Here is a 16,882-nt window from a genome sequence, read left to right on the forward strand (position 1 = left end):
CTTTAAATATTGATAAGAACACGTCTTTATAACCGTTCGATTTTGGCTTATAAAATTTACGCTTGCTCACTAAGAATTATTTGCGCTAGTGGTCACGGAGGTCTTGGGCGTGAATCACGGTGAAATATTTTGTTTTGAATTGGTTTTGACTTAAAACAAAGTCTTGCTAAAATAATAAATAAAATATACGCAGATGTTTGTTTCCTTCGTTGCCACGCTATTACAACACGATAATTGAATATAAAATATGTATAAAAATAATTTTATTATGTAAGTCCCTTTGTATGTAGTAGTTAAATATAGTTTATATGATATAATTTTATTAAACAGATTATCTGTAGCCTAGATATCTTTTGTTTATGAGTATTGTAAGTATCGTCGCGCCAAAATATTTCGACTTTGTGGGACCCTGCAGTCAGTGAGTTGATGGATTCTGTCACTCCTTTCAAAAGCTGGATCTTCAGCCAACTCCTGTAGTGCTGTTAACGCCATTTCAGTGGTAAATGGTGTTTCAAGGGACTCTGTCACTCGGGAAAGCCAGCGCGCTTCTATGCAGCTGTAAATTGGATGTTGTTTTGTTTTATTGTACCTTCTACGGAATTGGTGGCGCTAAAACTGTCTATTGACATTCTTAGGCTCATTTTTGCACAAAGTAAAAAAATTCAAATTTTATTGGATTGAATATATATTGGTGGCAAAATTGGAAAATTGTCGCAAGGGACAAGTGGAAGAATTTGGAGGAGGCCTTCACAAAGTAATATAAACATAAATTACATGGTCTTGGTGTAGTTATAGTGTACTCGAATAAAGGCTATTTTAATGTTTTATTAAATTTTTATTTTATTTATATATTGATGGTAACAGCTCTTGGAATACTAGTAATACTCGTCCATACTTACGCTGGGCAAGGATCAGCTGGTACTAATAAGTTTATTGGTAGTCCTGGACAGAAGCTCGGCGGCTGAGGGTGGATGGTGTAGGTTTTGAGGCGGGAAGAACTCTTATCCCCTTTTTTGATCATGTGTCTCTCCTAAAATAATTATCAAGCTGAATTCTTATAATGTCAATAATACCTTTAACTGGCTGAAGAACGGAAAGTACACGACGGTACGGACAGCTCTAGCAATTTCCTTAACTTCTTAATTGAGTAAAATTTTTAAACCCAGATGCTATTGGATATATATATTTATATACTTACCATCCCATAAAATTGTTTCACCGAAAATCGAACCCAAGAAGGGATATTCGGGATATAACTAAAGTGACATTGCTTTAATTTAGGTCAAATAATAAGTAGTCAATGAAAAAAAAAACACTTTTTTAGAGCTATTTATTTAGTTGGGTTACAAGTTACGAATCATAAAATATAGGTACCCAAAGGAAAGGTAGGTATAGTTATATTTATATTTATCAGAAGAACAAATTTGTTTTAATATAGCTGACGTGACGTGACGATTTCAAATAAGAATGAACCTCTTGGCGTGTTTTTTTTAATATTCTGCTGCTTAAATTTTCTGAAAACGGGACAATTTTGCGTCCCACAGTTCATTTTGGGGACACCGGGACTCGTAATTGGAAAAAGGGACAGTCCCGTTCAAAATGTGACGTTAGATATAATTAACTTACATAATAATACGTAATTTGTATGTGCTCCTTAATTTTCTCAGCTATTAGACGAAAGGTCATATCCAATCTGTGTAGTGAAGGCTCCTTGTCGCCAAGTAGATTGACAAATGGCTCCAGGCTGCATTCTAGCATACTGAAGACAATTAAATCTGAATTAATTTTAAATTGTCAGTATTAAGATTCAATGTTTTAAATACAAGTCGCTTATGGTTTCATAAAGTAAGCGATTGGCAAATACGCTTTCTATAGAATATAGGTAAATATGTAAATAGAAATAGCTGTGACAAAGGCCAGAGAGTGAAAAACTTCTGGTTCACTTCATTGTAAAATATATTACATGTCAAATTGTTAATGGTTTTAGAAGTCAGTTAAAAATGAGAGAGGCCGTCGCAACTATTCGACGTTCAATATGTCGGAATGTTCGGATAATCAGGAAGTGTTATCGACTCCATCATAACAAAATGACCTTAGATTTTTATTGTTGCTTCGCAACAACGAATTAAAAAATTATTGAAATTCCTTCATTTTCACTTATGAGAATCATAATTTATTTGGATTCGAATTGTTTTGTTATATTCAACGATTTCATAGTTAGTAATCACTTCTTTACGAATAAAAGTACGAATATTGTTACGACCAATCAAAGCAGAGCAAAGGTCTAGGCGCCATTTTGACTTTGACAGTGCGTCCAGGCAACGCGGGTTTCTACTGATTGAGTATTCAATGGAGCCCTGTGGTGATGAGAGGTGGGAACGAGTTGAATCTAGCAGATTAAAAGGGTGATCGGTACACTGAACCAGCTTAAGTAATAAAGGCTAAAGTGTTATTTGTAATGTTAAAGGATTCAATGTAAATTAAATATTATACGACTATTAGTCGTGTCTTTTGTGCTCGCACGTTACCCACATGACGCCCACTGAGCCCGCTAATGACGATGTCAATATCGATGGAGAGACGATGTCTCCGACATATATCCGAGGTTGAAATGGCTTTTAGGTATCTTCTAAATATAAAGTCCAATGTACCTACTATAAATCTAATAGTCAAGCAAGTGTATTATTGTTAAAGCAAAAGAAATACGAGTCAGCATTGTTTTTAAATAGTACCTCCCGTGGAATTTAGAAGACCGTCTAAGTAGGTGAAAGCTGAAAATAAAGTAAATGCAGCTTTAGAGGCGGAACGTTATTTGGCTAAGTCGGTCCCATAAATCTATTGAAACTCTTTTAACTCAAACTTAATGCGGACGTAATGGATATGTTTACTGTTAAAAAGTTAAATGTTAGAGATGAATAACAAATATTACATTATGCATGTTTTGATGCTCTTCTTTATAATTTTCTAGCTTTCAAATACTACGTATATCAAATATTTTTTTTTAAATTATATTGGTGACAGTTATGAATGTCAATATCTAAAAAAGAAGATCTAAATTCATATTTGCTACCAGTTCCCAAATCAAGAGCGTAGAGGCTAGAAGAACTGGCAAGAAACTCTCCGTCACACCGTCAATGAAAAAGGAAATTCTAAGGGACTGCAACCATAACGCCATGCTTTACTTTGACAAATTGAAACAAAACATTAAGTAAAAAACGTTTACTTTCATCAGGATAAATAAGATACATTTTAATACGTTATAAATGCTATTAGCTAAAAATTAAGAAGTTCAAAGAAAATAAATGAGTTCAAAATAAATCTCCTTTATATTGCTTGGATAGCAAATGTCACAACACGCATATATTTTGCTAGTAAACCTTCTATTTGTAATCGGTTATCAATGACATAGGTACCAACATCCAAACATTTCCTTACATCTTCCAGAAGCCAAATTAATCCAGTTACAATTAGATTTAATTAATGAGACGAGAATAATTAATTTATTGTAGTGATGACGTCGCGTCAGCGGTGAGTGACGTCACTAATGGGCTCTTAATGCGATCATGCATAATGCTGACGCCACGTTTACCTACTATGATTTGTTGATGATATTGTTATTATGGAGTGCTTGGTAAGCAGTTTTCTGAGTTTACCATCAATAGTAGGGCAATTATTGCACGTATAAAACTTTCAAGCCGTTGCTTGCCTTAACTATTTAAAAAAACTGGTGAACTTTGAGACAATGACGGAGCAATGTGCGAAAGAGATAAAGAGTACGTACGTTCTGTACGAATAGTAAAACCGCTAATCAGTACCAATCCTGCCTAGAAAGTTCTCGAACATCGTTCAAGATTATTTCCAGGGATATATAAGCGAGCCGAAACGCGATCCATTAATTCAGTTTTGAGTGCGATTCTAAGAAATTAACATCGAAGAGGAAAGTGCGTGTAGTGAAGACAAGTGAGAAAGTACTGTGTGCGCGTAATTAGTGTATTTCTGCGCGTAATTTGTGGCTTTTAGTGTAAACAAATTCCTCGTTGGTTTATTTAAAAATAAACCCTTGAAGAGATCTACGGCGTTTTCTATCCTATCCCCTAGCTCGTAACAATATCCTTAATCGTGTCTCTTAGTGTCTTTTTCTCGAACGTATCAGAACGAACCCTATCTATGCAGATAGGTTCGTTCTGGTGACCAGATAATGACACAATTCAACACCAAGCTAATTAAACGCTAACGCAATATATAATATAAAAAAAATATAAAAATCAGGCATTAGTAAAATTACAATTAAATAATAAATAAATAAATCAGTGGCGCTACAACCTCTTTAGCTCTTGGCCTCAGATTTATGGATCTGTTTCATGATCATTTTTAAATCTAATAGGCAAGTAGGTGATCAGCCTCCAGTGCCTGACACACGCCGTCGACTTTTTGGGTCTAAGACATGTCGGTTTCCTCACGATGTTTTCCTTCACCGTTCGAGCGAATGTTAAATGCGCACATAGAAAGAAGGTCCACAGCCGGGGATCGAACCTACGACCTCAGGTTTGAGAGTCTCACGCCGAAGCCACTAGGCCAACACTGCTATGAATTACAATTACTTACTTAAATATCTCCCGTATACTTTCCATGGTGTTCTTCAAAAGGTCTTCCTTCTCTTTGTATATATTTCTCTTTTCTTCTGTTTTAAGAGTTTGCTCTGCCAACTTTTTTCTCAGTATATCTAGTTTTCGTTGTCTTTTTTCTTCCACCATTTCGTTCCAATCTCTTCTGTCCTCTGGGTAATATGTTATTTTATATGAATAATTGATTTTCTTTTTTAAATGATTCAGCCGTTAATTAAGGTAATTCTGGTAGAGTTGACTACCGTATCCCATAGATTAGTTGTTGCCTCTTGAAAGTCCATCCTCCTTTCTACTTTTATTTGGCTTTAAATGCCACATATTTAATTACTTATCTAAATATAACTAAGAAGAACATCATTCATAAAAATGTCATGCTTTACGTGCAAGTTACTTCAAGTGTTAATTTTCATTATATTAAAAAAATGCTTAAAGTAGGTATTTGAAAAAATCTTACCAATATCCCTCTGTATGTTCTTAAGATCTCGACTTAGCACTTCATTCTCAGCGCAGAAGTCAGTAAGAAGTTTATATATCGAAAAATTCTCTTGTTCTACTCTATTGAATTCATCTATAATTTTGTTTATGTCCTCCTGTTTCGCATAATCCTAGCAAATGTTAAAGTTATGTTAGTTCACGTAGCGATACACGATAATTACATATTTACATAGAAAAATCTTGTAACTAGATATTTGTATGTTCCTTCTTCACATTGCTCTAGAATTTTATTACATTTAGTACATCGGTATTTTCATCACCGACTTATGCACAATAACAAAACATTACCGTTATTTCGTCAATAAATTTAACATGTTCATCAAATTCTTTTTTCAAATCTTCTTTTTCTTTTTCTTCCATTTTCTCTTCCCTCTCCTCTTGCTTCCGATTAATACGGATCACTCCTTTTCGTGCCAAAAAATTATAGAGCTTCATTTCATGATCAAAAGCTTTTTGTAGGTCACGCATTTCCTGAAACAATAAAAAACTTGACATTTAAAACAAGTAATTTAAATGTTAAAGTATTTAAGTTAATTATATGTGTATAGACATCAAATCGGATTTATTAGTGAAAAGACAAATTATTCCATAACATGTGTCGTTGGAAAAACCAAATACGAAGGTATTTTTCTTCCTTTTTATAAAAAAAACTTAGTAATGTCTAATAAAGTATCACTCTAATTTCTGAATTTCTTTACTAAAAGTTGTAAGTGTGCCATGATAAGCGACTAATGTTGATGACTCATATCGGTTGTCATCAGACATGATTAATGATATACAGGAAATTATTTAAATATTCAAAAACAAAAACCGTGAGGCACGCTATAGCATACTATAGTATGTAATTGCATTAGATTGAAGTTTTAAATTGAGCTATCTACTAACTTTTTGTCGAAGCAGTTGGCAGAACTGCAATTATAAATGCGTTGTACCAGATTGTTTGCTGTTTTCAAACCTTAATGGTTCACCTATTTCGTGGTATTAATTCCACTTTAAACTTCGTTCATTAACAAAGATTCAGTTGTCATTGTTTCATCAGGATAAATAAAACATTTCAAAGTACTATTTATCCAATATTTCAATTTATCATATTAATTATCGAAATGTATGAGGTGTCAACTTATTGTTTTAAAATGAAATATTGTGTTCATCAATCAGAACAATCATGTTGGGTTTTGTATGATTATTTGTTTCTTTATTATTTTACTTTGATGTATAAGTTCTGTGAAGTCTATAAAAATTTGGAACTTTATCATAAGAAACCCTTCATATACCTGAACTTGAACCATTTGATCCAGATTCCCCTTCTCCTGCACAGAGCGTAGCTTCGCGCACCACTCATCTCTCTGGTCGTACGCAAGAGTCGAGGACTCGAAAAGATCAGTGAGGAATTTCTTCCCTCGTTTCAGACCATTCAGCATTTTTGTCCATGCTTCATTGAATATTGCTCTGCAAATAATTTATTTGTAGAAAATAAGTTAATCAATTTTGTCTGAAAATCCCATCCGTAGTTGAAAATGGAGTTCTTCACTCTATGGTGGTTTATTGGAACAACTGTTAATGTTTCAACGTAACAAAAAATAGGTATTATTTGAGAATAATATAAACACTATGATAAATCTTTTTATTAGTATATGTATCGTAGAAAAATAATTACCGATCTTTAAGCATGTGCTCGATCTCTTCTCGAATCTTCTTATTCTCACTCTGGACGGCATTAAACCTTAATGTAGCTGCTTCCAGTCTATTCTCAGTAGATGCTAGACGGTTTTCACAAAGGAGACGACGTTCTTCCAACTGTAAAATTATTATCAGTGGCTCAAAAAAACGTCAGTCAAAGTACCATACCCACCTATGTGATCTAGTCACTAGATTCTAGTGGCTCCTAGTAAAACCGCAATACTCGCCTTAACACATATATAAAGGTCACTATACAGTTAATGAATACCTAGACGCTTGGCAATAGTTCTAATTATATTGTTATAATTAGTTTTGTTATCTTTGAAGTGTTGTGAATATGTGTGTAATGGTGAATGTGGTAAATCACAGAACAGATTTTTTTTACTTATGTAGCTTTAATGACGTTGTGGTTTATGAAATTTTCCTTTGAGTAATTGTAATGTAGAGGGAGGGTATAACTTGCTGAGTTTCTTGCCCGGTGTTCTCAGAACAAGGCCTCCTGGTAGTTTTGCGAATGGATGGCGTAGTCTTGCTCTTTCGCGAATTTAACTACGCACGACGCATCTAAACTGAATAAACATATTTTGATTTGATTGATTGAATATTAAAGTTTTATGGCACATACAATTTCGTTATCCTCTTCCGCTTTATAAAGTATGTGAGAAAACATTATAAAGAGGCTATGTTATTGAATGATCACGAAACAGATACAGAATCCTAAAAGCCGTAGATAAAATTCTTCGAGAAAATTAAACACAAATTACGAATTTCCGTGTGAATGATTATGAGCCAATTTTGATGTTCATAGAACAGTAAATATACAAGCTAGTTTTATGATGACACGATATTAAAGGAACTAGTAAAACCAGCTTTTATATCGAATGTTCGTTATTGTTACTAGTCGTTTCGTATTTTAGGGCGTAACGTTATGGTTAGAAAGTTATCCGAAGTGAGATATTTTAAAGTAAAGCCTTTATGGCTTAGTGGTGTAATCTCTTGACACTTAATCCTGGCTACAAAATAATTATTTCACGTAAAGAAGAAGGCTAAAAAATATCAATAAAACATAAGTCTGTGCCATTAGAAGGTACAAGCACATAGATAATATAATAGTTTAAAGAAAAAACTTTTTAACCGGATTAAAGTTATGTATTTTTGTAAATCTACAACTATTTAACATAATTTTAAATTTATCCGACGTTTCGCGTGCTTTACAGCGTGCGTGGTCACGGTGACTTAAAATAAATGTTAAATAGTTGTAGATTTACAAAAATACATAACTTTAATCCGGTTAAAAAGTTTTTTCTTTAAATGTGTAAAGGTTATGTCAATCAAAGACAATACAATATAATAGTTTTCACGATATTCTAATAAGCTGTACTAAAATCAATTAAACGTAGTGGTTAGTGTAGAGTAGGTAATTAACGTGTTTATGTATTGTGTCTAAACCAAACTAGTCATAACAGTTGTTAAATCCATGATTTATCTTAATTTGATCATGAGTCAGAATTATAAGGCTATCTACGTATTTTGCTATTGGAAATCCATATTTCACTTCAGTTTAGTATTAAAGTAAATGTTACTTCCATTTTAACAACGCATTACTCTCATCTGTGTTAATCATTCGATAAATGTATTCTAAATTTAATATTATTAATTATAATATTTACAAATATTAATACTAGATTTTTGAATAACATTATGTACTACATGTTTAAAATAGTTTCAATTGTAAAGATAAGCAATTAATAGATATTAATTCAAATATTAATCTAAACATATTTTATTAATAAACTTACTTGCCCATTATTGGCGTTAACAATTTTCTTGAATCGCAGCAGTTGTTTCTTTTTACGAAGCAACAATTCGTTGACTTGCTTCATAAGAAATATTCCTTCTGAAAATTTAGAAGAAATATTACAATAATATAACCCTTAAGCATTTGACGTTTTTATTTCTTGTTAACTATTAGCTTCCCATTGGTAAAAGGATATGTGTACCCATTAATTGCTAGACAAAACCTAAAAAGGTATTTTACGTTTTTAACAGCTTTGTAAAAGTTACGTAATCGTAATCTTAATTTTATTACATTAGACGTAAATAATTGACCCAAAAATGTAACCCGACTAATTTCTACGCATACTTTCGTGAATGTCTGGCCTTCACCTAAAAGTGCTTTAATGAACGCTATTCCTCAGGGATGAGTTCTGGGCTAGTGGGCTAATGGAAATGCAGACGTGCAACTGAATAAACGCTTATATATGGTAGACTATTCCGGATTCATTAGGAATTTTCAACGGCACCTGGAGGCAGATATCCTTACTACTAAATAGCTTAACCCTTATAATTAATATGCTAGCATAGTACAGTTTTTAAACCAATTGGGCTGAAAAATGCATTAGCCAAATTCACGGTTTTTTTGTGCGAAATTGGCATACACAAATCCATGACGTGTGTCCGGGACAGAAGGACTACCTATTTCCTAAAAATAAATATTAACAAGGGAACAAATAAGAAATTAACTAATCAGCTAAATTTAGAATTAATTTAACTTCTTTTCTGACGTTTATAAGTGTACTTGTTGTGTATATGAATACATTTATTTTGAGTTTGAGTATAGATACCATCACATTCTTGCTGGGTTTCTGTGTGAAGTAAGAGAGCCCTTTCTAAGTTGTTCTTCATTCTTTTATCATTCTTTTTATGAGCGCCAGATCTTGCAATCTGAAAAGGATAACGTATCTTATAGGCAAAACTCAACGACTTTCCATAACCCATTTATAAACTACCAAGACCCTCTGAATTAGTACTCTTTCACAAAAAGAATTCTCATATCTTTAAAGTGATTGATTCATTGAATTAAACCTTTTTTCTTTTTTCAAAAAGTTCTAGAGAACGTAGCATACTTTTGAAATTTAAGATGATTTTGTGATACATGATTAGCCTTGTGTGGGTAACAAATAATTTCTTAACTCACGACAATTTATAAAACGAATCAAATATAAATAGATTTGGTAAAAGGACGTTTCATTTAAGTGTATAGATTTTTGTTTAATCAATATTTAAAATTAGTTTTGTATGAAAAATTTCAATGTTAATTTAAAAAGGCCATATATACCTTTAAGTCTGTACGTAAATTATTATAGTCTTTTTTTAGGATCCTTAGCAGCTGATCTTGTCTTCGGAACTTCGGGTGAACGCCCATGATTCGGTTTTGTCTGTCCACTTGTATCATCCGAACCTGAATAATAATAATTTGTATACCGCGTTCTATGAATTTACATAGCTTTCAATTGTTTCACACAAACTTTATAAAGTTACTATAATAATGTAATAAAAACAAAAATGTAACTGGTATTTATAATATAAAATTATATGATAATATTTATTAAATTTATGTAAAATTTCGAAATAACATAACAATGTTATGAAAATCAGCAATATTCGTGTATAATAACTAACGAACGCTGTCATCCTAATACATATAAAGTATTTACCGAAGCCTCAAAAAGAAATTTGCATAATATTTATCATTGATTCACCAAAGCGAAACTCAATAACAAAACTCACCTTTGCCTTTCCGTTTGTTATAAATAATTCGTAAGACACAAAGTTATCTATTTACTAAATTATATAATTCCAAAAAAATTAACCTGTCTTTGTAAGCGCAAGTGTTCGTCTTCCATTTTCTTTATTACTTCTAAATCGTTACTATGTTCTGATGTTACTTCCATTTTGATTAGTGTAAAAATATAAAAATGTTTGATTGTCGATATCGAAACCTACTCGATTTAATGTTTATTAACTAAAGTCCTTATATTGTAAACGTTTCCGGACAATGAATCCAGTTGGTCGCGTATTTTAGTTATTTAATCAAATTGTTCTATTCCTACCAAATCAATGATATTTTGTTACTTGTGTAATCCAGAACATTGTGTGTTAGGCAGATATTAATTGCTGACACAAAATGGTCTAAGGCCTTGTGTTTTATCATATAAAACTAATTATGTCAAAGAAATACAATGATAATAGATAATAATAAATGTGATATGAATAGTTATAAAAGCGTTTCTGGCAATTGTATTTTACAGTTATAATAAGGTTAGATGTACACAGAAATAAAATTTTAATTAGTAAGTCATAATAATAATAACACTTTATTTTACATCACAATAACACAAGATAGGAGAAAAATGAAAATAAATAAGTGTAGACTATGTATTTAAGGGCGGTGATTTTGAAAAAACAGTTTCTTCTAGACAAAATAAACATAATATATTTAACCAAACGAATAATTTTAATGTAGAAATAATGATGATAATGATAGATAAACGAATTTTATCCTGGTAGAAAATATTTACAAACAGCAATAATTAGAGTTGTTGGTCAAAAGCTTAAACGACTCTTTGATTTAAATTAGCTAAAGAGACTGCCAAACGGAAGCTAAAGAAGATCTTGTGCTGCTCTAAGCTTCCTTAATATGCCCGAACTAATCAGGCATTACATTATGAAGGTTATCAATTTGAAGTATATTTTTGATGTTATACTTCTTTAGGCGCGTTATGAAAAATTGATGAGAGTGAAATTTTACGATGAGCGCGCACCCTGACACAAAATTAACAGAATGAAGTTGCCCACGGAAGATGCTACGGCTTTGGACATAATTTAAAAACAACATTCGACAACATTACACTTAATGTAAGAGAATAATAATAAATATTTATTTATTTAATTTTTCAAATGTAAACTGAACTTTATTGACTATAATGACTCTTTTTCCAGTCTTTGATTATTTAATTGTAATTAATTATTTGCATGCAATCAAAAACTATTTTTAATAATGCCAAAGAAGTATAACTTCTTACGCGCGTACATAAGTACATGCAACCTTTTTTTTACGTAACAGACGACGTACGACTTCTATAAGAAATAGGGAGGCTAAGTAAGAAAAGGTACCTCTTCAAATGTCCATCAATTTAAGTGCATTCAGACATGCAAAGAAGGCAATTCACTCCATTCAAAGCATGAAACGTCATTAGGATTCTCTACACTAGTTTGTTAATACACCGAAATGTAATTAGGAATATGAATAAAAACACTAATATTATTTAAAAAAATATGTCTATATATTATTATGGTTAAGTAAATTCTCCGAGTCGGCTATATATGGTTTTGGTATTATAGTTGTCTTTTTTTATTTAAAGTAAAACGTTTATAATTTGAATTTGTTTCCCGATGAGAAATTTACAAAGCATTGATGATTTATTAATTTATGAATGTTTAAATCATTGCTTTCTGTCCAAAAACGGAAGAGCTGCTGTATGAACGAAATTATGTTTCAGTTTTCGTTGCAGAGGCTACAAGGCATGTTGAATTAATATATTTGAACCAAATAAATCTATGTAAGTTCGGTTAGAACAAATCTATTTCTATACAAAAAACAAAAACTTATTTGTATGGTATGTAAAATAATTTTGACGACCTTCTTCAGTATTTTTCGCAATTAACAGTAAAATTAACAATGTATTTAATCCACAAAATAACTCACTAACCTAATTCAAGCTGTATAATTACGAATAAAAGCAACCATTTGACGTAATAATTGCGCCTTTTCGTGATAAATTTACACAGCTAATTACTTATAGAAGTACGCTCAAGAAAATTACGTTTATTTTTAGCATTATTTATGGTTTCTGACTATTTATGTCCTTTCAACTGATGTATTTCTTAATTAGTCGTGAACGACTCAGTTATTTTTCACTCTTAAATAGTAAAATGACCTTAACTCTATGACGTAACTCTGTATCATAAAGATTGAACACCCGGTTTATTGCGTCTACAATACTCTTCTTTGGAGAACAATTTTCAAATCATATAATGGAATACAGTTTTATATCTCTATATTTTGTCACTCGCCAAACTGAAATCATATTTTCTTCGCAAATGAAATATATTTTATGTGATTTTCTTTTAAAGTTCTTGATGTAAGTTTCATGTAAAGCCGGGCTTGTAATATTGAATGAAGACAGGAGTTAAGATAATTACTTATTTGCCTAAATGCTTATTGTTATCTTAATATTAGGGGAAACACTATTTAAACTCCGCCTTCATTGGTAGTGAATTTAGAAAGCTATTATGTTGTATCTATGTTCACGTGTATTATATAAATATTAGTCAAACTTAAAACAGTGTAAATCAATTATTGTTTATATGCTTTGACATTTAACTTTATTTACTAATTTCATATTTTTTACACTAGTTTCTTGATTATTTTTGTTTGTGACTAATAAACTAATAGGTTTTTTCAAATTTACATGCTTTAATCGCAGCGGAATTTTATACAACTGTAGTTTTTATGTTGAAACAGAAGTATAAGATTGATTAAGTTTTATTTATTTTAATGAAATAAGTTTTATTACGTCCCGGTGTAATAGTCGGCCGCTTTTTTTCTTTCCAATCCTCTCAATATTTTCCCGCCATTCCTTTGAACAAGTTGTGTCGCTACAAATTTTATTTTACCCTACATAGACCAACTTAAAGTGAATTTGTTCGAAGAGTTGTAAGTTTTTGTTTTCTGCATACTTTATTCCGTTTGGCTTTGTTCTTCTTAATGCCATTTGTAAAAATGAGAAAGCTCTCTTCTTTAATAATTTTCCCTTGTGTCTGCATCTAAAATAAGTACTCATAAGGTTCTGATATGATGATATATTCTATATAACTACTTCGAAGTTTTAAACAACTCGAAAATATAATAATCACAGAAGAAAATATCAGGCATTTTAATAATGTTTCACATAAACTTGATTTTTTATGACATAACATTTACATTTGAAAGTTACGCGTCTGCTGGAGTGAATATTGATTGACTGAAAACGCATAATTTTCAAAGTACACAATTTTATGGGTGAGAGAAGCCACAGACAGTCTTGTATAATAAAGATTTTATTAATTTATTCACACAACACGAATTTTCAACATCAATTTCCAGCAATCGTAGTAAAAAAAAAAAATGTTATTACGTATTTCTATTGCATGGCTTTTAAACGTGTCACGTCACTGTCACAAGAGCTGCGAAGCAGCGAAGCGATCTTGCCGGTCGCGAGTCTTTTAATCGGTATTCTAGGACATTTCATATTGCAAAAGCGTTGCTACCACAGAATCTCCTGACTTTAGGGTTATTTTTGCAGACGAGGTCTGCTTGACGGGCCTCCTCTCGAAAATAACTAGTTATAGACTTATATATTAGGTAGGTAAAAGTAAATTCATTTTCTCATAATGAAGGTAAAGAATGAAGAAATCCTAAACTTATCTATAAAACTTTTAAAACTCGATTTAAATATAGTTGACCGTCTGAGTTGGTGTAATTGTTCAAGTTGCAAAGTTAGACTCAAAGTGTAAGTTGCCAACTGACACTAAGATAACGACGGGGCGTTGTTCGTTTGACACTGAGCTGGGTGCAGTGTTGCTACGCTGAATAACTTTGATATTGCATACTAACTTATTAACAGTCTCCGTAGCTGATTGGTCTAGAACTGGTTTATTTAATTCATAAAGAATGTCCTGGTGTTAAAGAGAGAAATATATATTTTATACCCACTGGTTTATTCATGTTGAGTAAGGTTAAGTAAAATTAAGAACAAAATTTGCATCTTAATAGTGCTTGATTTATAGCCATCCAGTTAAAAAAAAGGCAACTTCTGGATAATTACGAATAAAAATAAAATTGCCTGAAAAAGTACTGCTGCCAGAAACTACTTTCCTAGGACGCGCTTCTTTGCAGCGGATTATCATATTCAAATTAAAATTATAATCAAAGGGAATATTATAATTTAGATTAATCTTATCAACTTCAAAGAAAATTTTCTCTGAAAGGGATAATTAATAGTATATTAGCAGCTCGCCTCAATCTCACATGAAAAATATTCATTATATAAACTTATCACATTTGAATTCGCAAAACGAAACGAATGTTATATTATTATCGAATCGGCTAGTAAAGTACTGAATATAACCAGGTTTGATTCCTCAAAACAACAATTCTAGAATATTTGTATATAACTACTAAAGTGACATACAAATATTATCTAAAACTACGAAAATATATATGCAGAAGCATATCTATGTCCTTATTGGGGTGATATGCGACATCAGACAATCCTTTGTTAAGATAACCATGAGTATAATAGAGAATAGACTAACTATAAAATCTGTTCTTGTCAAGTTTTTGTTCAATATTTTTCTCTAAGCCAAAAAAGTTCACGAAATACGTGCTCGCTGGAAACAATTTCGGCTGGCGGAGCTTTCGTACAGTCAGCAAAAAAAACACACATAACCATTGTTTCGTTTTGATGTTACCGTGACCGCAGCCCAGTGTATAGTTAGCAAAATAATTAACTTATGGGTGACTTTACTCTGATTTGTTTCGTTGTAATAGTTTGTGACTCTAGTTTTTTACGAGATAATTTTTTACAGGCTACTTCTAGATAATTGAACATTAAAGGAAACCACTTATTCCGAAGTCTTTATGCCATTTTAATACTTAGTTAAAGAAAGAGATAAGCGATAGATAATAAAAGTATTAAGATGCAGACGAAATACAAGTGTAAAAAAACGCACTAATAACTTTTATTTATAAGTGTTTCGATAATTAATAAAAATACACATACTATTTATACTAATTTATAAACAAAATATGATAAACCAGAATACTATATAAATATTTCTTATTTATTATCTTTACTCCGCAAAATTTATCACTTAATATTTAAGTATATACTGCATTGCAAACCCTACTTGTTTTCGCCTCATAAGTTTGACGGATGTTTATTTTATATTATTAACGGTGGCAAAAACGCACTAATAACACTTTTAACCCAGTATAAGCAGAATTTAAGATTTGTATAGAAATGAGAGGAAATATTTTTAAACAGCCTATATAAGTTCTCGTTACGCACGATAACGTTGCTACGTTGCGTCTACGGGGAAAATATGTGCTACGGTTAAGCTACAGTAGGCTCTACGGTTCGGTAAGTGCTACGGCAGGCGCGTAGCTAAAAAAACGGAGCACTACAACGCAACGGCTTCCAAATATCTATAATATACGTATTATAGGAGGGGTAGCAAGTGGACAAGTATATAGTACATGGAAATGTTAGAAAAAGCAATAGTTATTAAAGCGATATTTTTACTATCATTTTTAAGGTATACATACATAAATTTTACCGTATATAAAATACTAGCTGACCTGGCAAACGTCGTTTTGCCATGTATCATTTATATTAAAAAATAGGGGTTGTATGTATTTTTAAATGCTGTATCATAAATAAATAAAAGAATTTATTTATCTAAAAATTAAAAAAATAATAATTTAGGGGTGGGACTACCCTTAACATTAAGGGGGATGAAAAATAGATATTGTCCAATGCACACAAAATTTCATGAGAAACGGTCAAGCCGTTTCGGAAGAGTTTAACTACAAACACCGCGATACGAGAATTTTATATATTAGATTAATACGAAAAAACTGTGAAGTTTATGTTGTTTTTCGAAGTTGCAACTAATAGAGTCGAAATAGAGGCAATACAAAGTGAATGCAGCCTGCAAGCCTAATTCGTCACGTCGATTGGCGGTAAGTTTTCGTCACCGGAGGGAGGGACGGGTCCACGCAGGCGCCATTTCCCGCCATTTTCTCATTATTGGGTTGCCACCCTTAAGAATTTGCCTTTGTTATCTATCTTTAGGGTTATTTTGTTTCATTTTACCATACGCATAATTGAAAAAAGTTTTAATGTAATTCCAACACTAAATAGTGAACCACAATTAGCTTTAGATATAAAAACATCGTGTATAGAACGACATAACATAAAAACGCCATGAATTCGTGGTAAGGGTGGCGGGGAGTTTCTTGCCAGTTCTTCTTGCTCGTTTTACGCCCTTGACTTGCGAACTGGTAGTTAATGTAAAATTAGAATTAATTTAACATATTTTCTGTTAACATTTGTTACCTAAACATATGAATAAAGATTTAAAAAAAAAAAAAATATATATATTGAGTTTAAACGGACGTCGGCTATGCCTGGGAG

The 16,882-nt window shown here is 31.8% G+C and overlaps 1 protein-coding gene across 1 annotated transcript; it reads right to left on the reverse strand.

Moving 5' to 3' along the window:
• Nucleotides 1-303: 303 nt before the first annotated feature.
• On the reverse strand, nucleotides 304-10,604 carry LOC125063668 (outer dynein arm protein 1-like). Its single transcript, XM_047670233.1, has 12 exons — nucleotides 10,454-10,604; nucleotides 9,919-10,041; nucleotides 9,425-9,524; nucleotides 8,600-8,697; nucleotides 6,778-6,917; nucleotides 6,395-6,569; nucleotides 5,409-5,591; nucleotides 5,080-5,230; nucleotides 4,606-4,777; nucleotides 1,627-1,759; nucleotides 900-1,030; nucleotides 304-556 (listed from the first exon to the last, which is right to left on the reverse strand). The coding sequence occupies exons 1-12, from the start codon at nucleotides 10,532-10,534 to the stop codon at nucleotides 358-360; spliced, it is 1,686 nt and encodes a 561-aa protein (XP_047526189.1). The 5' UTR covers nucleotides 10,535-10,604; the 3' UTR covers nucleotides 304-357.
• Between the last annotated feature and the right edge of the window lie 6,278 nt (nucleotides 10,605-16,882).

Source organism: Pieris napi, chromosome 3, assembly GCF_905475465.1.
Source record: "Pieris napi chromosome 3, ilPieNapi1.2, whole genome shotgun sequence".
In the NCBI taxonomy this organism is placed as follows: domain Eukaryota; kingdom Metazoa; phylum Arthropoda; class Insecta; order Lepidoptera; family Pieridae; genus Pieris; species Pieris napi.